At 47.3% G+C, this 26,600-nt stretch overlaps 1 protein-coding gene across 6 annotated transcripts in view; it reads left to right on the top strand.

The window, feature by feature from the left end:
• The window catches only part of LOC137422105 (F-box/LRR-repeat protein 17), a 124,634-nt gene that overhangs the window by 38,563 nt on the left and 59,471 nt on the right, over window positions 1–26,600 (top strand). For all 6 annotated transcript variants that reach the window (XM_068108858.2, XM_078772901.1, XM_068108859.2 and 3 more), the window contains one exon: window positions 2,440–2,697. In XM_068108858.2, coding sequence (XP_067964959.2) covers window positions 2,440–2,697 — 258 coding nt within the window. The remainder of the gene's footprint in view (window positions 1–2,439; window positions 2,698–26,600) is intronic.

Below are 26,600 nucleotides of genomic sequence, written 5' to 3'. Positions count from 1 at the left end.
TCTCTTTCCCAATCTTGTCTGCCGCTCCCTTCATTATATGTTGTATGTGTCCATTTATGATTTTTGTGATTAATGTTAGCTCTTACATGAGCCTCGACCATGTATCCAAAATAATTTAAAAAGGGTGAACTTAGTCATACTTGGTTGAAGTATTATAATGATGTAAAGATAAACGGATTATATTAAGGGGTCAAAACATCAAAGGTCAGAGGTCCTGTTGGGTAAAAATGTGTTGCACCAACTTATGAACCAGTGATGGGATTTTGACTAAACTGGTATAAGTATGAAAAGATGAAATGATTAGATTTGAGCATCAAAGGTGAGAGGTCATCTCAGGTAAAAATGTGATAGTTGAGAACAGTTGAAGGGATTAAAATCAAACTTGGTACAAGTATGTATAATGATGGATGCCAATAATGTGGGCGGAGGCATATCTGTCGACGTTGAAGAGTGCCGTTCTAGTTTATTTTGATCCGTGTCTGACATACACACATGGGTTAACATGTCGCACACGGGTTGGTCAATGCTATTTAAATTTTACCCTGCAAGACACGAAAAGACTCGTTTCATAAAGTTTTTTTTGCTTAATTTTCACTTTTGAAAAGTTTCTCTGTGAAGTAGATGTTAAGTTTTTTTTTTTGTTTGTTTATGTTCAACTACAGTCACGTGAAAAAGTAAGTACACCCCATGTAAAGTTTTGACTTTTTCAACATATTTCAACATACAGCTATTTGATCTTCATTTCAACAATATTGATGGATAAAGGTGATATAATCTAACAAATATCATGAAACATTTACATTTTGTAGTCCATTGTATAATTTAAATAAACATAAATGCAAATTTCACATGTGGAAAAAGTAAGTACACCCCTACATTTATCACTACTTCAAATACCTAAAATTAGAATCAGGTGCACCAGCACAGGTGCAAATGATTAGAACATCGTTGGAGAGGATCTTGGAGGGACCTGTCTTATTTAAACCTCAGACATTTAGTTTGGTTTGCTCTTTGTTGTTGATGTGTGCAGCGTCACCATGCCTAGATCAAAAGAGCTCTCTGAGGCCTTCAGAAAGAAGGTTATAGATACCTATGAGTCTGGGAAGGGATTTAAAAAGATCTCCAAACAATTTGAAATCAATCATTCGACTGTCCGGAAGATCATCTGCAAGTGGAGAAGATTCCAAACAACTGCCAACTTGTTCAGGCCAGGCCGCCCCAGCAAGTTCAGCCCGAGAGCAGACCGCAAGATGCTGAAAGAAGTCTCTAAGAACCCCAGAATGTCATCACGGGACCTACAGGTAGCTCTTGCCACTGTTGATGTCAAAGTGCACGACTCCACCATTAGAAAGAGGTTGCACAAATTTGATCTACATGGGAGGTGTGCCAGGAGGAAACCTTTGCTGTGCAAAAAGAACATCAGAGCAAGGCTAAAGCTTGCCAATGAACACCAAGGCAAAGACCAGCACTTCTGGAATAATGTGCTCTGCACAGATGAGTCAAAGGTAGAGCTATTTGGCCACAGTACAAGAACCTGATACCAACTGTAAAGCATGGTGGTGGAAATATTATGGTTTGGGGCAGCTTTGCTGCATCAGGGCCTGGGTGGCTCACCGTCATAGAATCCACTATGAATTCTTCATTGTACCAGAGGGTGCTTGAGGATAATGTGAGGCCATCTGTCGGAAAGTTGAAGCTCAACCGAAGGTGGACATTGCAAGATGACAATGACCCTAAACATACCAGTAAATCCACCAAGGAATGGCTGATAAGAAAGAAATGGAGGGTTCTGGAATGGCCAAGTCAAAGCCCGGATCTAAATCCCATCGAGATGTTGTGGGGGGATTTGAAACGAGCTGTGCATGCAAGAAACCCCTCAAACATCGCACAGCTGAAAGAATTCTGCATGGAGGAGTGGGCCAAAAATTTCTCCCAGTCGATGTCAGAGACTGGTAGACAGTTATAAGAAACGCCTACTTGAGGTTGTTTCTGCCAAAGGGGGCAATACCACCTATTAGAGCCAAGGGTGTACTTACTTTTTCCACATGCGAAATTTGCATTGATGTTTATTTAAATGATACAATGGACTACAAAATGTAAATGTTTCATGATATTTGTTATATTATGTCAACTTTATCTATCAATATTGTTGAAATGAAGATCAAATAGCTGTATGTTGAAATATGTTGAAAAAGTCAAAACTTTACATGGGGTGTACTTACTTTTTCACGTGACTGTAAGTGTCTTGGCATATTTATATTCCTGAAAAGGGAAACCCATGTTTATTTCCTTTTTTTGACCCTTATTTTCTTTCACTTCTCCTTTGTTGTGATGTGTGGGGTAAATGCAATGATGAGCATCCCTCATTGTTCCCTGTCTTCACTCTCTTCATTCCCGTTGTTCATGAGCTTTTGCCTCATTCTCACCAAATCCTCGCAGGTCACGGATGAAGTACTCCTCAAGCTGGTCTCGCGCAGTCGTAGCGTCGCCGCCGTTGTACTGACGGACTGCCGTGGAGTTTCCGATAATGGCATAGCAGAGATGGCCGCGTGCTGTCCGCGTCTCATCGAGCTGGTGGCGACTCGCTGCAAGCAGTTGGGTGATCGTGCGGTGGCAGCACTCGGTCACAGCTGCTTCATGCTCTCCCGGCTTCACCTTGGAAACCTGGACCGGCTCACCGACGTTGGCCTTATAGAGGTGCTTCCTGTTATAAAACATTTATTATTGGTGTGGTGCTCTTGGTTTTATATTGATTTTGATCATACCCAAATTATCGTTCTACCATTGTGCACATTCAGTCACGTCTTGTCGAAGCACATGTACCCTTTAAAGTTTAACAAGCGTTACGCCTCGGTCCGCGATCGGTGAAGTGATGTGAGTTGACAAAGTGGAAGACGCAAGGCGGCCATCTTGGATTTTGACGTGGCGACCCAATTTTCAATAGCTCTCTTCCTTATGCCGAGATACACCCACACACCCAATTAGAAGTTGGTACTTCGCTTCTTTTTCAAGATATTCCGCTCAAGTTTCAGACATACATGGCGGCGGCCATCTTGGATTTTGACGTGGCGACCCAATTTTCAATAGCATTCTTCCTTTTGCCAAGATACACCCACGCACCAGATTAGAAGTTTGTACTGCGCTTCCGCACGCACGGACGCACACACGGGCGGAGGGGAAAACCATAGTCCCCCTTTCGCTTCGCGGTGCGACGGGGGACAATAAAAGGAGGCGCTTAACTGACTATAGAAAAAGCTAAAATACTTTGACAGAAACAATTGAGAGAAGGCTAGTTCTGTGAGTCGCCAATTGTACAACCTTCCTCAGTTGTGGTTGAAGCTACAGATGTTTCTAAAATAAATAGCTCATTTTAAGAGGTTTATTTGCTTTAGAACTTTATATACAGACCTGGCATTTAATATGGAATGTTTTTTTGTGGGGGTGAACTTACTTTTCAAGATGACTTCGAACCAAAAGTTCATTGGAATTATGCTGAAATTATTCTAGATTTTGTTAATGTGACCTTTAAAAGAAACAAAAACCACATTTGACTTTTTTTTTTTTTTTGGTATACTGAATCGAGGCTCGTGAAAGAGCTGACTTTTACTTCACAAACAAATAAACCAGACAAACAAAATATATAAAAAGAGGGAGCGGAAGACAAGATGGGGAGAAAAGGGGAAGCACACAAACACTTGAGAGCACACAACATTTGAGGGCAGGGAGATGTGTGGGAGGGAGAGGGCTTGGGGGGAGGAGGCGTGGGAAGGGGGGGGGTTGAAGTATAAAACACAAGGACACCAAGGACTTCCAGGACAGAAGTTGGTATTTCAAAAAAGTGGAATTGGGGTGAAATTAGCGGGGGTAGAAAAGATCAAGGTTTTGGATGGGGGAAGATAAGAGATGGTGGTGAACAGCTGTTTTAAAGACCTGGAGGGTGGAGTGGGATTGAAGAGAGTGAGGAAGTTTGTTCCAGAGGCGGGAGAAAAGAGGAATGAAGGAGTGAAGGTGAGCAGAGAGTCTTGATTTTGGCAGTTTAACCATAAGAGGGTTGCAGGCAGATCTTGTGCGACCTGAAGGAATATTTGCGGGCAGAGCCCAGAGAGAGCTGGCGGGGGGGGGGGCAAGGCCAGAGAGGAGTCGGTAGAAGACGGAAAGACCACCAACCTGCCTGCGGTGAGTGAGTGAGAGGCCCTTTGAGTTAGCTTCATCGCGGGAGATTCCAATGATTCTGAATGCTTTGGTTTCAACAGCGTGAAGACGAGGTAGGTGTGAGGCAGGAGCACCAGCCCAGAGGGGAGAGCAGTATTCCATTGAGCTGCGGATGAAAGCCTTGTATGTGGTGAGGAGCTCAGGTGTGCCAAGGAAGGACTTCGCACGACGGAGGATGCCCAGTCGGCGACTGGCTTTGGAGGCCAGATTTGAAATGTGGTTTTCCCAGGAAAGATCATGGCAGATAGTGAGACCCAAAAGCTTGAGTGACAGAACTTCTTGGAGAGGGTTATTCAGAAAGTGGATGGGAGGGTTGTCCAGTCGGTCTTTTCGGAGAGACATCGTAAGAGTGTGAGATTTGTCAGGATTGAAAGACATGTTCCACTTGTTTGCCCAGTCTGTGATTTTGTCCAGGTCTGCAGAGAGTCAGGAGGCTGCAGACTGCCGATCTGAGGGATGAAGAATGGAGCGACAGAGAGTAGAGTCATCAGCAAAGAGATAGAGAGGATTTTCAAGAGAGTCAGAGAGATCATTGATGAAGACCAGAAAAAGCACAGGGCCCAGAACACTGCCTTGGGGAACTCCAGCCTGAACAGGAAGAGGAGATGAGAGAAACCCATTCAGGGCCACACGTTGACTACGACTAGAGAGGAAGTCCGCCAGTCCGCCAGCCGACTAGAGAGGAATTTCGAAGCAAATAAATTGATCCTTGAAAGTGATGTAAACTGATATCGAACTCAATTTACGGACAGTACTGTGTTAAACTTCTGTACGTTTTCCAGAAGTATCTCTTTATTTTGCACATTAGCCAAAAACATTTTCAACAAAAACAAATGCTAAATTATGATTGGGATTACGGACAGTAAAATTACAGTTCAGTACTTCGTGTAACCCCCACGAGCATTCAGGAGAGCACGTACACGTCGAGGCATGCTGTTCACAAGATTTGCCAAGGTTTGGACAGGAATCGCTTGCCATGCAGTGACAATAGTCTGCTGCAATTCACGCACAGAGGTAGGCTGCTGGTCCAAGTTGTCGATTTGACGCGTTAATTCTGCCCACAAGTTCTTTATCGGATTCATATCCGGGGACATGGCAGGCCACTCCATATGCTCTACACCACGGTCAGCAAGAAAGTGTTTGATCATGCGAGCACGATGAGGCCGTGCATTGTCATCTTGGAAGACAAAGTTTCCTCGAAAGGCTGCACCAGCAAATGGAAGCAATGTTTCTTCCAGAATGACCCTGTACTTGAACTGGTTCAGGTTTCCATTCAGAACAACCAGGTCAGTTTTGCCCCCTGCATGAAAAGCAGCCCAAACGGTCACCCCACCACCTCCAGCTTGGACTCTAGGCACTATACAATCTTTGTTGTGGGCTTCATGCACTTGTCTACGCACTCGGACGCGGCCATCTTGATGATAGACCAGAAATCTAGACTCGTCACTGAAGGTCACGTGATTCCAGTGTCCTGGCTGCCATTGACGGTGCTCTCTTGCCCACTGCAATCGGCGCTGGCTGTGTTGTCTGGTCAAGCGTGGCTTTCTCAGGGGACGCCTGGCACGATAGCTTGCTTGAACCAGTCGTTGGTTGACTAGCCTCCTGGATACAGGCACATTTGTCAGTTGCTGCCACTCAGCCCTAAGCCGATTAGCTGACTTGGTACGGCCATTGCGGACTAACCGGTGCAGCTGGCGATCATCCCTCCTTGTGGTTCTGCGGGGACTTCCTGGCCTCGGTATTGGAGTAGGGACACCCCTCTGAGCATTTTGTTTCAGGATCTTTGACACCTGACCTTGAGTGATGCCATACTGCCGAGCAATAGCACGCTGTTTCATGCCAGAATTTCGTAAAACCACCACTCCATGACAAACAGCATTGTCAAGTTGACGGACCATCTCCAGAGGAAGCGGCAATAACTTTTGTAGACGTGCAGCAGTTGTTTTCCACAAATACAGAACACAACAACCCTTATATACCCGATTGTGAAGCCAATCGTCAAATGTACCTGTCCTTACATTTTGTCATGCCACCTGTGATATAATCCTGTTATTGACTTCTTGCTGCAAAAGACAATCAGTGACATGGTTCTTTCAACAAAGACATCACCGAAGGGTAAAAGAAACTCACCAGATTGATATACTGAGTTCAGAAAGTAAACCCAAGTCAAGAAAAGAAAAAAAAATCCATATTAAATGCCAAGTCTGTATATTGTTATGGGTTCGGGGGAGTGCAGGGCTCACGAGGGAATCACTCTGACCCACTTCTCAAACTTCGATTCTGAAGCCGACGAGTCGCAAATAACTCCCCGCCACAACTGGTTGCTAAGTAACCACAAACACCGTCTGAGGTGACTAAATCTCTCATTACCTTCCCGGTAATTTAGTTATCCTAGATGGTGAAACATGCCCTCGACGCCTTGGCCTTGTCTATTAATTATGTACGGCCGAGCGGAAGCGTATGTGGGACATTGGCTGGTCAAGCATAGCGAACCAATGGGGGTACAACCTCCTGTTTACTTATGACATACTGAATCTAACCAATGGATGAAAGAGACACGCGGGCAGGTTGGAAATAATAAATCTTGCATTAACGAAAGGCACGTATAGCTATTCAGCAATGCAGCTTACCAAAGGAAAGAACTTTACCCTTAAATACTCAATTCCTTAAAACAATCAGCCTTAAAATGAAATACAGACAGGCGTCATAATTATTCCAGTAAGTTAAAAGAGAAAGGGGTGATAGCCAAAGGGGGCGAGAAGTCGGTGGGGTATTCGGTGGGGCTTGACCCCGGGCCTCAGCTGTACGTGACCTGGACGGCTCACATCAAACCAAACGGGGTGCATGGTGTGGTGAGCGACAAGTGCAGGAGACGTCAGTTCCACTGGTTTGGTCCGTGCTTGGCGTTCCTCAGCGAGTGGGTGCTCCCCGCACTTACTTGGTGCTCTGTTTCATGACACGGACCGCACGAACTGTTGAACTCCACAGACCGCACGAACTGTTGAACTCCACAGACCGCACAAACTGTTGAACTCCACAGACCGCACGAACTGTTGAACTCCACAGACCGCACGAACTGTTGAACTCCACAGACCGCACGAACTGTTGAACTCCACAGACCACACGAACTGTTGAACTCCACAGACCGCACAAACTGTTGAACTCCACAGACCGCACGAACTGTTGAACTCCACAGACCGCACGAACTGTTGAACTCCACAGACCGCACGAACTGTTGAACTCCACAGACCGCACGAACTGCTGAACTCCACAGACCGCACAAACTGTTGAACTCCACAGACCGCACAAACTGTTGAACTCCACAGACAGCACAAACTGTTCAACCAAGTTGAACTGGGTATCTGTGTCTCATGTAGATGACCTATTCACTGAAGCTATTTTAAGAGACAAAAATAATGTCAGATTTTTGTTGCTTGTGCTTTCCCACAGCTAAGGACACGGTGCAAGCATGTCATTTAGAGTATAGGACATTGCATGTCATTTAGAGTACTAGTACATCCGCAGACTCCGGGAGGGGCAGGAAGGGTCATTCCTCTTTGGGGTATATAGATTACAGTCGATCTATGGGCGGGTCTCAAGAACATTGGGTGTGCGTTAATTTACCAAGTTTCTTGTGGAGAGATAGTCAAGTGGTTTAAGCATTCGGGCAAGCACTCCATTCAAAGCCGTTAAGGAACGGCTGGCTTGGCAAGCGCTAGCTAGCTGCTTGGTAAAGGAGCACAACCCGAGCTTCTCCCTTTCAGTTTCGTATGAAACAGCAGGAGCGAGTTTCAAAAGTTTGCTACAAAAAATGCCATGGTAGCTGCAGAAAGGGCCATGTTATTAACCCAACATTTGTGGGGTATATAGAGTACAGTAGATCTTCGCTCGGTTCTGTAAGTAAACCTTACTTCACGGATGTCGGGATTCCTCCAAATTTCTTCATTTAGTGTTATAAAGAGCATTAGCTACTGCTAAAAAGCTAAGCATACGTGTTTGTGGTGTATAATATTTTTACTTCCTGTAAATGCCGTTGCTCCCACAGAAACGGCATTATAACTACTAGGGCATGCCCGTACTATATCTATATCTAAAATTATATCCCCCCCCTCTATTTATACACAAAGAATTAAGTTAAGCACCCCCCCCGTTTTTTTACAACCTCGCACATTACAAGTTTGTTGTCGTCAAAACAGTGTAATATACCCATGATATTGCTATATTTTCTGGAGAAGTGATATTATGGTCACATAAAAACATAACAATCGTGCCGTTTTCAATATTTTATTCTGAATAATTTAAGGTGAAAATTTTTGGGAATTTTAGGCATATTTTCACCTCAATTTAAGTATGGAGCTATAGGTCCATCACGGACAGTGTGGATGACGTTTATGTTTTCTAACGTACAGTCATTGTTCTGAGAAGACCTCTAGCGATCTTTGCGTCAATAACGTGTGTAGGACCCACGTGATCGGATCACTGACTCAACCAATCACTTTTTTTCACTTTGATCACTCAATTTCATCAATGGATAATTGCTAATGTCATACCAATCATTATTTGATCTCACATACCTTAGAATATATGCCAATGTATACATATACACAAAGAATATATATTAGGGGGTGCTTACCTTAATTCGTTGTGTAGGGGTGCTTAACTTAATTCTTTGTGTATACATGAAATGGTTTGGTCCAAAGCGAACGGCTTGCGAGTACGGTGACAATCCCCCCCCTCTATTTACATGAAATGGTTTGGTCCAAAGCGAACGGCTTGCGGAGTTTGGTAAAGAAATCGCCATAGCGTGCACAAACGCGCAGGAAAGCGAAAGAATCGCAAATTAGTTTTAATTAGTTTTAAAACATAGTTTAACGCCAACATAGCGGCAACATAGTTTGCCAACGTGAAATAAATGAATACGCTCTCAAATGTGCCGTCCGAGGCAGAGTCTGTTCGCCACGTTCGGCACACGTGATAACTCGCTGCTCTCTGATTGGTTGAATCGTTTTTTGGACATAGCTTGGTAACTACTTGTCCGATTAATATGAAACCTTGAAAAGGCACATCCTCGGGTCCCCAGCAATATACCTGGCAAGTTTCAAGTATATCGGACCCGTGGTTGTCGAGAAACAGCGGTCACAGACAAACACACAGACATACACACATACATACACACACACACACACACACACACACACACACACACACACACACACAGAGATTACTGGAATTATAGATAGATAAGCTATTTATACATGTTATCACTGCAGGAAAAACGCTTTGGGGAAGTGGGACATTATTTGTATTAATATTGTTTTGTAATAACATTAACAATATGTGATAATCATTAATTTTATTATTAAAAGCGTCTTTGGAAAAACGCCACGATAAAACTAATTTAACATTTATATACACCTCAACGTGCAACCCCTTTGACGGCAATGGCGGGCAAACTCGCTCAGGGGGAGAAAAACCCCTTGGGGGGGGGGGGGGGGGGGGGAGGGGAGGGCAAATTAATGCGCTACAACTTTCATTGTGTAACCCTTCGTCATCCTGTCAAGTTTGGTTGAGATTGGACAAGTAACGACAGAATGTATTGGCGTCAAAAATTCATCAGACAGACAGACAGAAATGGCGTATTTTAGTATGACTAGTACACCCGCAGACTCTGGAAGGGGCAGGAAGGGTCATTCCTCTTTGGGGTATATAGATTACAGTCGATCTATGGGTGGGTCTCAAGAACAATGGGTGTGTTCATTTACCAAGTTTCTTGTGGAGAGATCGCCAAGTGGTTTAAGCATTTGAGCAAGCACTCCATTCAAAACCGTGAAGGAACGGCTGGCTTGGTAAGCGCCAGCTAGCTGCTTGGTAAAGGAGCACAACCCGAGCTTCTCCCTTTCAGTTTCGTATGAAACAGCAGGAGCGAGTTTCAAAAGTTCGCTACGAAAAAGGCCACGGTAGCGGCAGAAAGGGCCACGTTATTAACCCAACATTTGTGGGTTACATAGAGTACAGTAGATCTTCGCTCAGTTCTGTAAGGAAACCTTACTTCACGGATGTCGGGATTCCTCCAAATTTCTTCATTTAGTGTTATAATGAGCATTAGCGACCGTTAAAAAAGCTATGCATCCGTGTTTGGGGTGTATAATATTTTTACTTCCTGTAGAAGCTGTTGCTCCCACAGAAACGCCATTATAACTATAAGCTATTTATACACGTTATCACTGCAGGAAAAACGCCTTGGGGGAAGTGGGACATTATTAGTACTAACGTTACTCGGTGCGCTCCGCGTGCCTCACCAAGTGTCGTTTCAGAGGGATAGGCATTTTTGACCATTTCGGTGTCTTTTGGGTCTTTTGTGTTTTGGGTCTTTGGGGTGTTTTGGGTCTTTGGGGTGTTTTGGGTCTTTGGGGTGTTTTGGGTCTTTGGGGTGTTTTGGGTCTTTGGGGTGTTTTGGGTCTTTGGGGTGTTTTGGGTCTTTGGAGTGTTTTTGGTCTTTGGGGTGTTTTGGGTCTTTGGGGTGTTTTGGGTCTTTGGGGTGTTTTGGGTCTTTGGGGTGTTTTGGGTATTTGGGGTGTTTTGGGTCTTTGGGGTGTTTTGGGTCTTTGGGGTGTTTTGGGTCTTTGGGGTTTTTTCGGTCTTTGGGGTGTTTTGGGTCTTTGGGGTGTTTTGGGTCTTTGGGGTGTTTTCGGTCTTTGGGGTGTTTTGGGTCTTTGGGGTGTTTTGGGTCTTTGGGGTGTTTTGGGTCTTTGGGGTGTTTTGGGTCTTTGGGGTGTTTTGGGTCTTTGGGGTGTTTTGGGTCTTTGGGGTGTTTTGGGTCTTTGGCGTGTTTTGGGTCTTTGGGGTGTTTTGGGTCTTTGGGGTGTTTTGGGTCTTTGGCGTGTTTTGGGTCTTTGGGGTGTTTTGGGTCTTTGGGGTGTTTTGGGTCTTCGGGGTGTTTTGGGTCTTCGGGGTGTTTTGGGTCTTCGGGGTGTTTTGGGTCTTCGGGGTGTTTTGGGTCTTTGGGGTGTTTTGGGTCTTTGGGGTGTTTTGGGTCTTCAGTGTCTTCAGGGGCTTTTATGTCTTATGGGTCTTTTGTTTCCTCTGGGTCTTTGGAGGTATTTTTGGGGTATTTTGAGTCTTTGGGGTATTTTGGTTCTTCGGGGTATTTAAGGGTATTTTGGGTCTAAATGGTCTTTAAGAGTCTTTGGGGTCTTCAGGGTGTTTTGGGTTTTCTGGGTCTTGTGGGTCTATGGGGTCTTTTAGGTATTTTAGGTATTTTGGGTGTTTTGGGTCTTTGGGGTGTTTTGGGTCTTTGGGGTGTTTTGGGTCTTTGGGGTGTTTTGGGTCTTTGGGGTGTTTTGGGTCTTTGGGGTGTTTTGGGTCTTTGGGGTGTTTTGGGTCTTTGGGGTGTTTTGGGTCTTTGGGGTATTTTGGGTCTTTGGGGTGTTTTGGGTCTTTGGGGTGTTTTGGGTCTTTGGGGTGTTTTGGGTCTTTGGGGTGTTTTGGGTCTTTGGGGTGTTTTGGGTCTTTGGGGTGTTTTGGGTCTTTGGGGTGTTTTGGGTCTTTGGGGTGTTTGGGGTCTTTGGGGTGTTTTGGGTCTTTGGGGTGTTTTGGGTCTTTGGGGTGTTTTGGGTCTCTGGGGTGTTTTGGGCCTTTGGGGTGTTTTGGGTCTTTGGGGTGTTTTGGGTCTTTCGGGTGTTTTGGGTCTTTGGGGTGTTTTGGGTCTTTGGGGTGTTTTGGGTCTTTGTGGGTGTTTTGGGTCTTTGGGGGTGTTTTGTGTCTTCTGGGTGTTTTGGGTCTTTGGGGTCTTTTGTGTTTTTGGGTATTCAGGGTCTTCTTGAGCCTCAGGTCCTTGAAGGGTGTTTTGGGTCTTTGGGGTGTTTTTTTTTTTGTTTGTTTTTTTGTTTTTTTGGTATACAGAGTCGAGGCTCATGAAAGAGCTAACATTTATCAAACAAATAAATCAAACAAACAAGCAAACAAAGTATATAAAAAGAGGAGCGGTCGACAAGATGGGGAGATAAGGGGAGGAAGCACACAAACACAACATTTGAGAGCAGGGACATCAGGAGATGTTTATGGAGGGAGAGGTCCTGGGGGGAGGCAGGATCGGTACAAAACGCAAGGACACCAAGGACTTCCAGGAAAGAAGTCAAAAGTCACCTCAAAAAAGTGGATTTGGGGTGAAATTAGCGGGGGTAGAAAAGATCAAGGTTTTGGATTGGGGAAGATAAGAGATGGTGGTGAACAGCCGTTTTAAAGACCTGGAGGGAGGAGTGGGATTGAAGAGAGTGAGGGAGTTTGTTCCAGAGGTGGGAGAAAAGAGGAATGAAGGAGTGAAGGTGAGCAGAGAGTCTTGATTTTGGCAGTTTAACCATAAGAGGGTTGCAGGCAGATCTTGTGCGACCTGCAGGAATATTTGGGGGACAGAGCCCAGAGAGAGCTGGGGGAGCAAGGCCAGAGAGGAGTCGGTAGAAGACGGAAAGACCACCAACCTGCCTGCGGTGATTAAGTGAAAGGCCCTCGGAGATACAGCCATTCCATGTCAAATCATCAAAGAATCTGCCGTCATCTCTCAGATTTTTGTAAAACTTTGGGAACCAATTGGGACCCATGAAAAACGGCAAGAACTCAAATATTTTTGCTAACAGCCTCTTAATTAGTGAGATACAGACTAACGAACTTTGGACTAATTAGCGCCAAAACCAAGAAAATCGGTGACACTGGTTAGTGAACCTAAGTCAGGTTAGTGAACACTGTGTACTTGAACTCACTTATTGATTGTATAATACATTACAAATGCTGATTTTCGAACCTATATGCCATACGTACATGTACATTATTGCTCATATCTCAGAAACTATTGGAGTGCCCATCACAAAACTTATGTGGAAGCTTCTTGACATCATAAGGTACATCTGGGATGAATTTGAGGAAATTTGAAGGATACATTTTTTTTGGATTCACGATTGAAGTTTATATTTTGTGATAACTTTTTTGTGATTGGAGGTAGGAAAATGTTGCCCAGACAAATTTATAGGGCATGAAAATACCTTTAAAATGACACCAAAACCAGCTCTCTAGGTGTTATACTTTTAGAGATATGGCCATTTGAATTCGCGACATCGCACTAATTAGTCCAAAGTTCGTTAACCTGTATCTCACTAATTAAGAGGCTGTTAGCAAAAATATTTGAGTTCCAGCTGTTTTTCATGGGTCCCAATTGGTTCCCAAAGTTTTACAAAAATCTGAGAGATGACGGCAGATTCTTTGATGATTTGACATGGAATGACCCGATAGCGTCATCGCGGGAGATTCCAATGATTCTGAACGCTTTGGTTTCAACAGCGTGAAGACGAGCTAGGTGTGAGGCAGGAGCACCAGCCCAGAGGGGAGAGCAGTACTCCATTGAGCTGCGGATGAAAGCCTTGTATGTGGTGAGGAGCTCAGGTGTGCCAAGGAAGGACTTCGCAGGATGGAGGATGCCCAGTCGGCGACTGGCTTTGGAGGCCAGCTTGGAAATGTGGTTTTCCCAGGAAAGATCATGGCAGATAGTGAGACCCAAAAGCTTGAGTGACAGAACTTCTTGGAGAGGATTATTCAGAAAGTAGATGGGAGGGTTGTCCAGTCGGTCTTTTCGGAGAGACATCGTAAGAGTGTGAGATTTGTCAGGATTGAAAGACATGTTCCACTTGTTTGCCCAGTCTGTGATTTTGTCCAGGTCTGCAGAGAGTGAGGAGGCTGCAGACTGCCGATCTGAGGGATGAGGAATGGAGCAGCAGAGAGTGGAGTCATCAGCAAAGAGATAGAGAGGATTTTCAAGAGAGTCAGAGAGATCATTGATGAAGACCAGAAAAAGCACAGGGCCCAGAACACTGCCTTGGGGAACTCCAGCCTGAACAGGAAGAGGAGATGAGAGAAACCCATTCAGGGCCACACGTTGACTACGACTAGAGAGGAAGTCCGCCAGCCATGCGTGGAGATTTCCATGGATACCAAAGGAGGAGAGTTTGGTGAGCAGAGCGGGGTGCCAGACCGTATCGAAGGCACGTGATATGTCGAGGGAGACAGCTCTAATTTCCTGTTTGGCATTGAGGACCTCCATCCATTGTTGAGACAGCAGAAGCAGCATGTCCAGAGTAGAGTGACCTGGTCTGAAACCAAATTGATGATCAGAGATCAAGCCATTGGAGAAGAGGAAAGATTTCATATCCGAAGCAATGATGGATTCCATGACTTTGCTGATAATTGGGAGAAGGCTGATTGGCCTGTAGTTGCTAGGATCTGTTTTTGCACCTTTTTTGTGCAAAGCGGTGATGTTGGCTGATTTCCAAGCAGATGGCAGTTGACCTTGACCAAAAGAGAGGGTGAAGAGAACAGAGAGAGGGAGTGAAAGAGCGGAAGAACAGGATTTTAGGACCCGTGGGCTGATGCCGTCAGGTCCAGTTGCAGAATCAGAGTCGAGGGTTGATATAAACTTTTCCACCTTGTCAGGAGGAAAGGACACGGAGTCCAGGAGCAGCTGGGTACGACTGAGTATGGTGGGGACAGAGAGGGATGGGTTTGGGACACAAGATTTAGAGGCAAACACAGAGTTGAGGCATTCAGCTTTTTCACGTGCGGAGTCAGCTGTGTAGCCGTTTGAGGTAAGGGAGGGGATGGAGGGGGAACAAACACCAGAAACAGATTTGACCAGACGCCACCAGGATTTGGAAGAGGGAGACAGATAAGAGAGTTCGGTCTTGAGAACGGAGAGATATTGTTTCCTGGCTCTCCTGAGGGTGGACACACACTTGTTTCGGGCTTTGTGAAAGGAAATGAGATTTGCTTTCCAGGAGATGAAGGCAAGTTGTTTCTGGGCAACAGCCTCACCACAAGATTCCGTGTACCATGGACGGGAGGAAGAGTATGACAACTGAAGACGAGATGGGATAAATCTGTGCATGAAAGAGAGCAATTTACTTTGGAAGAATTCCCAGGATGAGTTGATGTCAGAGGCAGTAGAGGCAGTAGACCAGTCCAGATGATTGATGGCTGCTTGAAGACCGTGCCAGTTGGCCTGAGTGAAATGCCAGACTCGTCGACGCTGAGCAGGCTCCCTGAGAATGGTCAGAGAGATGTCCACTTTAACAAGCACATGATCATATGATCCGATTGGAGCAGAAGAAGAGCAGCAGACATTTTCAGGGAAGTCAGTCATAACCAAGTCCAGAAGAGAAGATGCTCCGTTGACTGAGATCCGGGTCGGGAAATTGACAGATTGTGTCGGTCCCAGTGAGTCGCAGAAGTCCTTTGCTGAGGAGCCATGGCTAGTGAGGGAGGTACCCACACCCAGCCAACTGGCATGGTGACAATTGAAATCACCACATATGAGGAAGAGAGAGTTGGGATGAGTAGATAGAAGTTGGTCCATATTATCAGACAGCGAGATGTAGATGGAGTCATCACTGTTTGGTGGACGGTACAACACACATATGAACAAGAGGTGGGAGCGAAGGGGAAGCCGTAGCCAGAGGTATTCCTGGGGGTGAGGTGGAGAGAGTGCAGTGCAGGGCGAGTGAGGAAGAGAGTTTTTGATAAAGATAGCAACCCCACCTCCAGGACGAGGCTCAGGTCTATCAAACCGGAGGAGGGAGTAACCCGGGAGAGATATTAAGGAATCAGAGACATCATGAAGGAGGAAAGTTTCTGTTAAGCAGATCATGTCTGGTTTGACAGAAGCAACCTGTATGGAGAGATCAGTTAAGTTTGAACGAAGGCCCTGGATGTTTGAGGTCCATACCGTTAATGTAGAGGAAGGGGGAGCATCGGATACAGAACAGGGGGGAGGAGGGGTAGGGTAAGATGTGGAAGAGGTGGAAGAGGTAGGGAGAGCTTTTGAAGGTGTAATAATAATAATAATAATGCATTTATTTTATATCGCGCTTTTCAGGGAGCCAAAAGACGCTTTGACAGAGTGCAAAACATAATGCATAGCAAAACATAAAAACAATTGCAAAAAACAAGAATCAATAGGGAAATATTCAAAGCAAAAAGGAGGGAGAAGGAGAAAAGATAGTCAGGGGTTAAATGCTGTGGGTTAAATGTTGAATGCAGTGTTGAACAGGTGGGTCTTGAGTGATGTTTTGAATGTGGTGAGTGAGGTGGAGTCTCTGATGGTGTGAGGTAGTGAGTTCCAGAGGGTGGGAGCAGCGATGGAGAAGGCCCTGTCCCCCCAGGATCTGAATTTAGTCCGAATGGAGGGGGGGGGGGGGGGGGGGTGTTGAGGTTGGTACCAGCAGAGCGGAGGTTGCGGTTGGGAGTGTGTCTGGAGAGGAGGTCAGCCAGGTAGGATGGGGCCAGGTTATGGAGGGCTTTGTAGGTCAAGAGGAGGATTTTGTACTGGATTCTCTGGGAGATGGGGAGCCAGTGAAGCTTGTAAAGGACGGGGGGTGATGTGGTCACGGGTCCGGGAATGGGTGAGTAGACGGGCAGCGGAGTTCTGAATGTATTGGAGTTTATTGGTGATTGTTGAGGGTGAACCATAGAGGAGGCTATTGCAGTAGTCCAGATGGGAGGTGATGAAGGCGTGGATGAGGGTTTCTGCAGCCATGGAGGAGAGGGATGGATGTAGACGGGCGATGTTTTTCAGGTGAAAGAAGGCTGTCTTTGTGATCTGTTTAGTGTATTTGTCGAAGGAGAGGGTTTGGTCAAAGATGATGCCAAGATTCCGGATGTGAGGGGAGGTGGATACTGGGATACCGTCGATGTTGAGGGCAAAGTTATTGGTGGATTTTATGAGCGTTTTTGGGCCAATGATGATTATTTCAGATTTATCATAGTTAAGTTTGAGGAAGTTAATTTGAAGCCAGGATTTTATTTCAGTGATGCAGTTTGTCAGGATAGAGTGGTTGGCGGTGGAGATGGACTAGGTGGAGATGAAAAGCTGGATGTCATCGGCGAAGCAGTGGAATTGGAGACCATGACGGCGGATTAAGTGACCGAGGGGGGACAGGTAAAGGATGAAGAGGAGGGGGCCAATAACTGAACCTTGGGGGAGGGGAGCAGTGGGGGATTTGCAGTTATTGATGGAGATGAACTGGCGTCTGTCAGAGAGGTATGATTTAATCCAAGAGAGGGCAGTGCCAGTAACGTTAAAGGTGGTTTCAAGTCGGGTGAGGAGGATGGTGTGATCGATGGTGTCAAAGGCGGCGCTGAGGTCGAGGAGGATGAGAATGTTGAGGTTGCCAGCGTCAGAGGAGAAGAGAGTGCGTTGGTGATTTTGAGGAGAGCAGTTTCAGTACTGTGGTTGGAGCGGAAGCCGGATTGGAATGTTTCATACAGGTTATTGGCAGAGAGGTGATGTTTGAGTTGAGTGGCTACAGCGCGTTCCAAAACTTTCGACAGAAAGGGTAGGTTGGAGATGGGTCTGAAGTTGTTTAGGGTGTCAGGGTTTAGTCCAGGTTTTTTCAGAATGGGGGTAACAGCAGCAATTTTGAGGGATGGTGGGACGATGCCTGTAGACAGGGAGGAGTTTATTGTTGCAATGATAAGTGGAGAGAGAGCAGGAAGGGAGGCCTTGACAAAGCTGGAGGGGATGGGGTCAAGAGTGCAGGTGGCAGTTTTCATTCCTATGAGGAGTTCAGAGAGGTCAGTAGGGGAGATTGGGCAGAATTGAGACAGGGGATGGCAGGATAAGGGGGGGCAGGTGGTTTGAGGGGGAGCGGGTGTTGCGGTGGTCAAGCTGTTGTAGATGTTTTCAACTTTGCGTTGGAAGAATGAAAGGAAGGAGATGCAGTTGTCTACTGTGAATGACTGGGTGGTGGTGTTCAGGGGGCTGAGGAGTTTGTTTAGTGTAGAGAAGAGTGCTTTTGGGTTTCCGGAGCCAGAGTGGATAATTTGAGAGTAGTCGGCGGAGCGGGCGTGGGAGAGGGCATCTTTGTAGTGTTGTAGGTGGTCCTTGTAGGCTTGGGAGTGAATTGTGAGACCTGTTTTATTGCGGAGTCTTCCAAGTTGGCGAGCACGAGTTTTCAACAGGCGGAGTTCATGGGTAAACCAGGGAGCAGAATGGGTGAAATAAACTGTTTTGGTTTTTATAGGCGCAAGTTGGTCAAGGCAGGAGGAGAGAGTGTGGTTGTAGTAGTCAGTGAGATCAGAAGGGTTGTGGAGGTCAACAAAGGGAGAAGTGGACATTTTTTCAGAGAGGGTGGATGAGAATGAGGTAGGTGAAAGAGCGTTTAGTTTACGGACGTTGATAGTGCGATAATGCCTTGGTGTTGGGGCGGGGATGTTGATGGTCATAGTGATGGCTAAGTGGTCAGAGAGGGTGAGGTCAGAGCTAGAGAGATGGTGCAAAATTAGTCCAGTAGAGCAGACAAGGGTCAGAATGTGACCACGGTTATGGTTAGGAAAGTTGACATGTTGAGTGAGGTTCAAGCAGGTGAGTAAATCAGTGAAGTCAGTGGTTATCGTGGAGTCAGTGGAGTCCACGTGGATATTGAAATCACCAAGGAGGAGGATTGAGGGGGAGAGGGAACATAGCTGGGTCAGAAAGTAGGAGAAGTCAGACAGGAATGATGGGTGTGGTTTGGGAGGGGGGTAGACAACAGCCATGACTGACTGTGTGTGACCAGAGAGTTTAAAAGCCAGGTGTTCAAATGATGGAGCAGATGCGATGGAGATGAGGCTGGTCTTGATGTCTTGTCGGTGAATTACGGCAATTCCACCACCTCGGCCCTCCGAGCGTGGTTTATTGATGTAGGAATATCCATTGGGTGTGGTGAGGTTGAGTGCGAAGTAGCCGTTGAGGTAGCCGTTGAGGATGAGGGATTTGTTGTTGAGGGACCGGGTATTGAACAGGGTGAGCTTGATGTTGTTTTGTACGGCGGGGATGAACTCAGGTGATTTGGCCAGGGTTCGCAGACAGGAGGTGCGATTGTGTGCGTTGCTGTGACCAGGTGCGCTGGGACGATGAGTGGGAGTGCGCTGAGCCGACCAGAGGACGGGGATGGAGTGACCTGATTGTAAATGAACAAACTTACGACCGGAGCCACGGTGAATGTACCTGGGTCGTCGCAGGAGTCCATTGGATTTGATTGCAGAGATGCATGATGGGGTGGAGTGGGTATTAAGCAGAAGAAGCCTTGCGGCGGAGTACCGCAGAGCCATGCTAGGCAGGAGCGAAGAGACGAGCACGAGGCCAAGGTTGAGGAGGCGAAACAATGGCCACAACCCGCGGGAGCGGGCCCGAGGAAACAGCGAAGGAGCCGGGCAGGTGAAGCCAGGAGCAGAGCCGGGACTGAGCAGAGGGCAGACAGGAGCGAAGAGACGAGCACGAGGCCAAGTTTGAGGAGGCAAAGTGGCAAATGCAGTGGCAAACGACCGCCGCCGCTTATCAAGATCATGGCGGCAAACCGCCACCACCACCGCTGCAAACAATGGCCACACCCCACGGGAGCGGGCCCGAGGAAACAGCGAAGGAGCCGGGCAGGCGAAGCTAGGAGCAGAGCCGGGACCATGCAGAGGGCAGACTCAATGGCCAAAAATCCGCCACGACCACCAGAGAAGCAAGCTAAAGACAATGGCCCAGTCGGAGAAGCGGCGAGCAAGCGACGCCAGCGTCCTCTCCGGACCGGACCGGAAGCGGCATCTGAAGGTTTGATGGTGTGTCAGAGAAGGTGTGTCAGAGATTTCAGAATAGCTCGGAGAAAGGGAAGGATGGGGCGGACAAAAGGTTTGATGGTGATTGGGTGAGGCACAATGAGGTGTTATTTGAGGAGGGGGAAGAGCAAGGCAGAAGGTTGGGGGAGATGGAGGTGAGAGTTGGAAGGGGGAAGAAGCGGGGAGGACGCTTTGAGGAGGGGAAGTGAGAGGGGGGAAATTGAGAAGAAATGAGGGTGGGGAGATTTGAAGGGGAGGGGGGAGTTTAGGAGGGAAGGGACATGGGGAGGAATTTGAAAGGGATGGGATATGGGGGAGATTTGGAGGGGAGGGGTGAGGGAGGAGTCTAGGAGGGGAGGGGCGAGGGGGAGTCTTGGAGGGGAGGGGTGAGGGGGTAGTTTAGGAGGGAGGGGGCAAGGGGGGAGATTTGAAAGGGATGGGTGATGGGGAGGATTAGGAGGGGAGGGGTGATGGGGAAGATTTGGAGGGGAGGGGTTATGGGGAAGATTTGGAGGGGAGGGGTGAGATTGGATTTTAGAAAGTGTACGATTAATGGGAAACGAACATTTATTGCAAAATGAGTTTCTTGTGACATTCGAGTCAAAAATACGTTTAAGGACGCTGGAGGGAGGATGGAGTGCAGGAGAGTTTAGGGAATGTAGAAAAAAGGCACTATAAGAGATTGAATTTTTTTTTGGGATGAATAGATTTGGTGAGCAAGTCAAAAGCAGCCTTTTAAAGTAGAAGAAGAAAAAGGTGTTATAATACACGACGGAATACAGAACTTGAGGGGAAAGTGTAAACATTGTAAGGTTAATAACTGAAAACTATCTGGGGAAATAGGGGAGGAACACGTGGTTGAAGAACGAACGAACGAATAAGAACGAATAAACGAATGAGAACAAAGAGTAAGAACAGAGAAGGAAATGTTTTTTTTGTTTTTTTTGAGTTGAGATTTTAAACAAGGAAGTAGGCTATGGGGTGAAAAGACGGAAAAGCAGAGAACGAAAGTTATTGGAGCACAAACGACGGACCGCTGAGAGAAAAACAAAGCCTCAAGGTTGGACACTGGACAACAAGGCCTCGACACGACACTAATTAACATGATTTTCTATACAGGTTTGAAAGAATTGCACCGAAAATCTTCCTCGGGACACACTATACGTACAACACCATGAAATAAATACAGTTATAACGAAAATACAAATGGGAACAATTACTTAACTTCGATTTCGATGGAGAGCGTGGACAGCTGCGAATAAACGAAACCTCGCCGGCAAGACCGGAAGTGGAAGCCGGAGTGTTTTGGGTCTTTGGGGTGTTTTGGGTCTTTGGGGTGTTTTGGGTCTTTGGGGTGTTTTGGGTCTTTGGGGTGTTTTGGGTCTTTGGGGTGTTTTGGGTCTTTGGGGTGTTTTGGGTCTTTGGGGTGTTTTGGGTCTTTGGGGTGTTTTGGGTCTTTGGGGTGTTTTGGGTCTTTGGGGTGTTTTGGGTCTTTGGGGTGTTTTGGGTCTTTGGGGTGTTTTGGGTCTTTGGGGTGTTTTGGGTCTTTGGGGTGTTTTGGGTCTTTGGGGTGTTTTGGGTGTTTTGGGTCTTTGGGGTGTTTTGGGTCTTTGGGGTGTTTTGGGTCTTTGGGGTGTTTTGGGTCTTTGGGGTGTTTTGGGTCTTTGGGGTGTTTTGGGTCTTTGGGGTGTTTTGGGTCTTTGGGGTGTTTTGGGTCTTTGGGGTGTTTTGGGTCTTTGGGGTGTTTTGGGTCTTTGGGGTGTTTTGGGTCTTTGGGGTGTTTTGGGTCTTTGTGGTGTTTGGGGTGTTTGGGGTGCTTTGGGTCTTTGGGGTGTTTTGGGTCTTTGGGGTGTTTTGGGTCTTTGGGGTGTTTTGGGTCTTTGGGGGTGTTTTGGGTCTTTGGGGTGTTTTGGGTCTTTGGGGTGTTTTGGGTCTTTTTTTTTTTTTTTTTTTTTTTTTGTATACAATATCGAGGCTCGTGAAAGAGCGAACATTAATCACACAGAAAGACAAACCGACACATAAAACATATAACATAGGGAGCGGTAGACAAGATGGGGAGAGAGGGGGAAGGACACAAACACAACATTTGAGAGCAGGGACCGAGAGACATGGAGACATCGAGAGATCTGAGAGAGGGCGAGGGCTTTGGGGGGGGGGGGGGCGTGGGAAGGGGGCAGTGGGAGAGGTATAAAACATATGGACACTGCCAGGACTTCCAGGAAAGAAGTTGGAATTTCAAACAAGGTGGATCTGGGGTGAATTAGCGGGGGTAGAAAAGATCAAGGTTTTGGATGGGGGAAGATAAGAGATGGTGGTGAACAGCTGTTTTAAAGACCTGGAGGGAGGAGTGGGATTGAAGGGAGTGAGGGAGTTTGTTCCAGAGGCGGGAGAAAAGAGGAATGAAAGAGTGAAGGTGAGCGGAGAGCCGAGATTTCGGCAGTTTAACCATCAGAGGGTTGCTGGCAGATCTTGTGCGACCTGTAGGAATATTTGGGGGACAGAGCACAGAGAGAGCTGGGGGTGCAAGGCCGGAGAGGAGTCGGTAGAAGACAGAAAGACCACCTACCTGCCTGCGGTGAGTGAGTGAAAGGCCCTCAGAGATAGCTTCATCGCGGGAGATTCCAATAATTCTGAAAGCTTTGGTTTCAACAGCGTGAAGCCGAGCTAGGTGTGAGGCAGGAGCACCGGCCCATAGGGGAGAACAGTATTCCATTGAGCTGCGGATGAAAGCCTTGTATGTGGTGAGGAGCTCAGGTGTGCCGAGGAAGGACTTCGCACGACGGAGGATGCCCAGTCGGCGACTGGCTTTGGAGGCCAGCTTGGAAATGTGGTTTTCCCAAGAAAGATCATGGCAGATAGTGAGACCCAAAATCTTGAGCGACAGAACTTCTTGGAGAGGATTGTTGAGAAAGTAGATGGGAGGGTTGTCCAGTCGATCTTTTCGGAGAGACATAGTAAGAGTGTGAGATTTGTCAGGATTGAAAGACATGTTCCACTTGTTTGACCAGTCTGTGATTTTGTCCAGGTCTTCAGAGAGTGAGGAGGCAGCAGACTGCCGATCTGAGGGAAGAGGAATGGAGCGGCAGAGAGTGGAGTCATCAGCAAAGAGATAGAGAGGATTTTCGAGAGAGTCAGAGAGATCATTGATGAAGACCAGAAAAAGCACGGGGCCCAGAACACTGCCTTGGGGAACTCCAGCCTGAACAGGAAGAGGAGATGAGAGAAACCCATTCAGGGCCACACGTTGACGACGACTAGAGAGGAAGTCCGCCAGCCATGCGTGGAGATTTCCATGGATACCAAAGGAGGAGAGTTTGGTGAGCAGAGCGGGGTGCCAGACCGTGTCGAAGGCACGTGATATGTCGAGGGAGACAGCTCTAATTTCCTGTTTGGCATTGAGGACCTCCATCCATTGTTGAGACAGCAGAAGCAGCATGTCCAGAGTAGAGTGACCTGGTCTGAAACCAAATTGATGATCAGAGATCAAGCCATTGGAGAAGAGGAAAGATTTCATATCAGAAGCAATGATGGATTCCATGACTTTGCTGATAATTGGGAGAAGGCTGATTGGTCTGTAGTTGCTAGGATCTGTTTTTGCACCTTTTTTGTGCAAAGCGGTGATGTTGGCTGATTTCCAAGCAGATGGCAGTTGACCTTGAGCAAAAGAGAGGGTGAAGAGAACAGAGAGAGGGTGAGATAGAGCAGCAGAGCAGGATTTTAGGACCCGTGGGCTGATGCCGTCGGGTCCAGTTGCAGAATCAGAGTCGAGGGTTGACAGAAACTTTTCCACCTTGTCAGGAGGAAAGGACACGGAGTCCAGGAGCAGCAGGGTACGACTGGGTATGGTGGGTACAGAGAGGGATGGGTTTGGGACACAAGATTTAGAGGCAAACACAGAGTTGAGGCATTCAGCTTTTTCACGTGCGGAGTCAGCTGTGTAGCCGTTTGAGGTAAGGGAGGGGATGGAGGGGGAACAAACACCAGAAACGGATTTGACCAGACGCCACCAGGATTTGGAAGAGGGAGACAGATAAGAGAGTTCGGTCTTGAGAACGGAGAGATATTGTTTCCTGGCTCTCCTGAGGGTGGACACACACTTGTTTCGGGCTTTGTGAAAGGAAATGAGATTTCCTTCCGTTGGATTTGCTTTCCAGGAGACGAAGGCAAGTTGTTTCTGGGCAACAGCCTCACCACAAGATTCCGTGTACCATGGACGGGAGGAAGGGTATGACAACTGAAGACGAGATGGGATAAATCTGTGCATGAGAGAGAGCAATTTACTTTGGAAGAATTCCCAGGATGAGTTGATGTCAGAGGTGGTAGAGATGGGAGACCAGTCCAGATGATTGATGGCTGCTTGAAGACCGTGCCAGTTGGCCTGAGTGAAATGCCAGACTCGTCGACGCTGAGCATGTTTTTGGGGTGTTTTGGGGTGTTTGAGGTCTTTGGGGTGTTTTGGGTCTTTGGGGTGTTTTGGGTCTTTGGGGTGTTTTGGGTCTTTGGGGTGTTTTGGGTCTTTGGGGTGTTTTGGGTCTTTGGGGTGTTTTGGGTCTTTGGGGTGTTTTGGGTCTTTGGGATGTTTTGGGTCTTTGGGGTGTTTTGGGTCTTTGGGGTGTTTTGGGTCTTTGGGGTGTTTTGGGTCTTTGGGGTGTTTTGGGTCTTTGGGGTGTTTTGGGTCTTTGGGGTGTTTCGGGTCTTTGGGGTGTTTCGGGTCTTTGGGGTGTTTCGGGTCTTTGGGGTGTTTCGGGTCTTTGGGGTGTTTCGGGTCTTTGGGGTGTTTCGGGTCTTTGGGGTGTTTCGGGTCTTTGGGGTGTTTCGGGTCTTTGGGGTGTTTTGGGTCTTTGGGGTGTTTTGGGTCTTTGGGGTGTTTTGGGTCTTTGGGGTGTTTTGGGTCTTTGGGGTGTTTTGGGTCTTTGGGGTGTTTTGGGTCTTTGGGGTGTTTTGGGTCTTTGGGGTGTTTTGGGTCTTTTGGGTGTTTTGGGTCTTTTGGGTGTTTTGGGTCTTTGGGGTGTTTTGGGTCTTTGGGGTGTTTTGGGTCTTTGGGGTGTTTTGGGTCTTTGGGGTGTTTTGGGTCTTTGGGGTGTTTTGGGTCTTTGGGGTGTTTTGGGTCTTTGGGGTGTTTTGGGTCTTTGGGGTGTTTTGGGTCTTTGGCGTGTTTTGGGTCTTTGGGGTGTTTTGGGTCTTTGGGGTGTTTTGGGTCTTTGGGGTGTTTTGGGTCTTTGGGGTGTTTTGGGTCTTTGGGGTGTTTTGGGTCTTTGGGGTGTTTTGGGTCTTTGGGGTGTTTCGGGTCTTTGGGGTGTTTCGGGTCTTTGGGGTGTTTTGGGTCTTTGGGGTGTTTCGGGTCTTTGGGGTGTTTTGGGTCTTTGGGGTGTTTTGGGTCTTTGGGGTGTTTTGGGTCTTTGGGGTGTTTTGGGTCTTTGGGGTGTTTTGGGTCTTTGGGGTGTTTTGGGTCTTTGGGGTGTTTTGGGTCTTTGGGGTGTTTTGGGTCTTTGGGGTGTTTTGGGTCTTTGGGGTGTTTTGGGTCTTTTGGGTGTTTTGGGTCTTTTGGGTGTTTTGGGTCTTTTGGGTGTTTTGGGTCTTCGGGGTGTTTTGGGTCTTTGGGGTGTTTTGGGTCTTTGGGGTGTTTTGGGTCTTCGGGGTGTTTTGGGTCTTCGGGGTGTTTTGGGTCTTCGGGGTGTTTTGGGTCTTCGGGGTGTTTTGGGTCTCCGGGGTGTTTTGGGTCTTCGGGGTGTTTTGGGTCTTCGGGGTGTTTTGGGTCTTCGGGGTGTTTTGGGTCTTCGGGGTGTTTTGGGTCTTCGGGGTGTTTTGGGTCTTCGGGGTGTTTTGGGTCTTCGGGGTGTTTTGGGTCTTCGGGGTGTTTTGGGTCTTCGGGGTGTTTTGGGTCTTCGGGGTGTTTTGGGTCTTCGGGGTGTTTTGGGTCTTCGGGGTGTTTTGGGTCTTCGGGGTGTTTTGGGTCTTCGGGGTGTTTTGGGTCTTCGGGGTGTTTTGGGTCTTCGGGGTGTTTTGGGTCTTCGGGGTGTTTTGGGTCTTCGGGGTGTTTTGGGTCTTCGGGGTGTTTTGGGTCTTCGGGGTGTTTTGGGTCTTCGGGGTGTTTTGGGTCTTCGGGGTGTTTTGGGTCTTCGGGGTGTTTTGGGTCTTCGGGGTGTTTTGGGTCTTCGGGATCTTTGGGGTATTTTGGGTCTTCAGGGGTATTGGTGGTCTGAAGGGTCTTGGGGAAATTAACCGTCAAAGGTCTGAGGGGACTCAGCAGTCTTAACTTAATTAAGAGGGTGTAGTGGTTACCGGAAGCATGACATAATTAGCTTGACGCTAATTGACAATGACGATGACACAATGACGATGACATTGACGATGACACAATTAGCCGATGACGCAACCGGCGAGCGGTCACTTGTCCGGACTCGCCCGGGCGTGTCCAGACTTGCCTTTCCCGGGCGAACACCTGGCTTACCTATTTGCATACCACGCCCTGCCTGAGAGGGGTGGCTTTTGTGTGTTGAGCTTTACTTATAAATTTCCGCCTGTTCGATGGGCTGATTCAGTGCTTTTTAATTCTTTCGAGTGAACTGAAAATAAATAGCTCAGTGAAACTTCATTCCTGGCATCGTTCATTTTGTCCGGTTTTATCGTGCGAGTGTTATCGTACAATTGGTGACCCCTTTTCAAGAACATGGCGATGGAGTCATCTGTATCTTTGAAGCTCCCGGGCTTTTGGGAATCGCACGCGGCCGCGCTAACACCATGTGGTCTCCACGCTCAACGCC

The sequence above is a fragment of the Myxine glutinosa genome, chromosome 2 (genome assembly GCF_964187855.1).
Source record: "Myxine glutinosa chromosome 2, kmMyxGlut1.1, whole genome shotgun sequence".
Classification (NCBI taxonomy): domain Eukaryota; kingdom Metazoa; phylum Chordata; class Myxini; order Myxiniformes; family Myxinidae; genus Myxine; species Myxine glutinosa.
The sequence above is the reverse complement of the archived record's forward strand: the minus strand, read 5'-3'. Positions and strand labels throughout refer to the sequence as shown.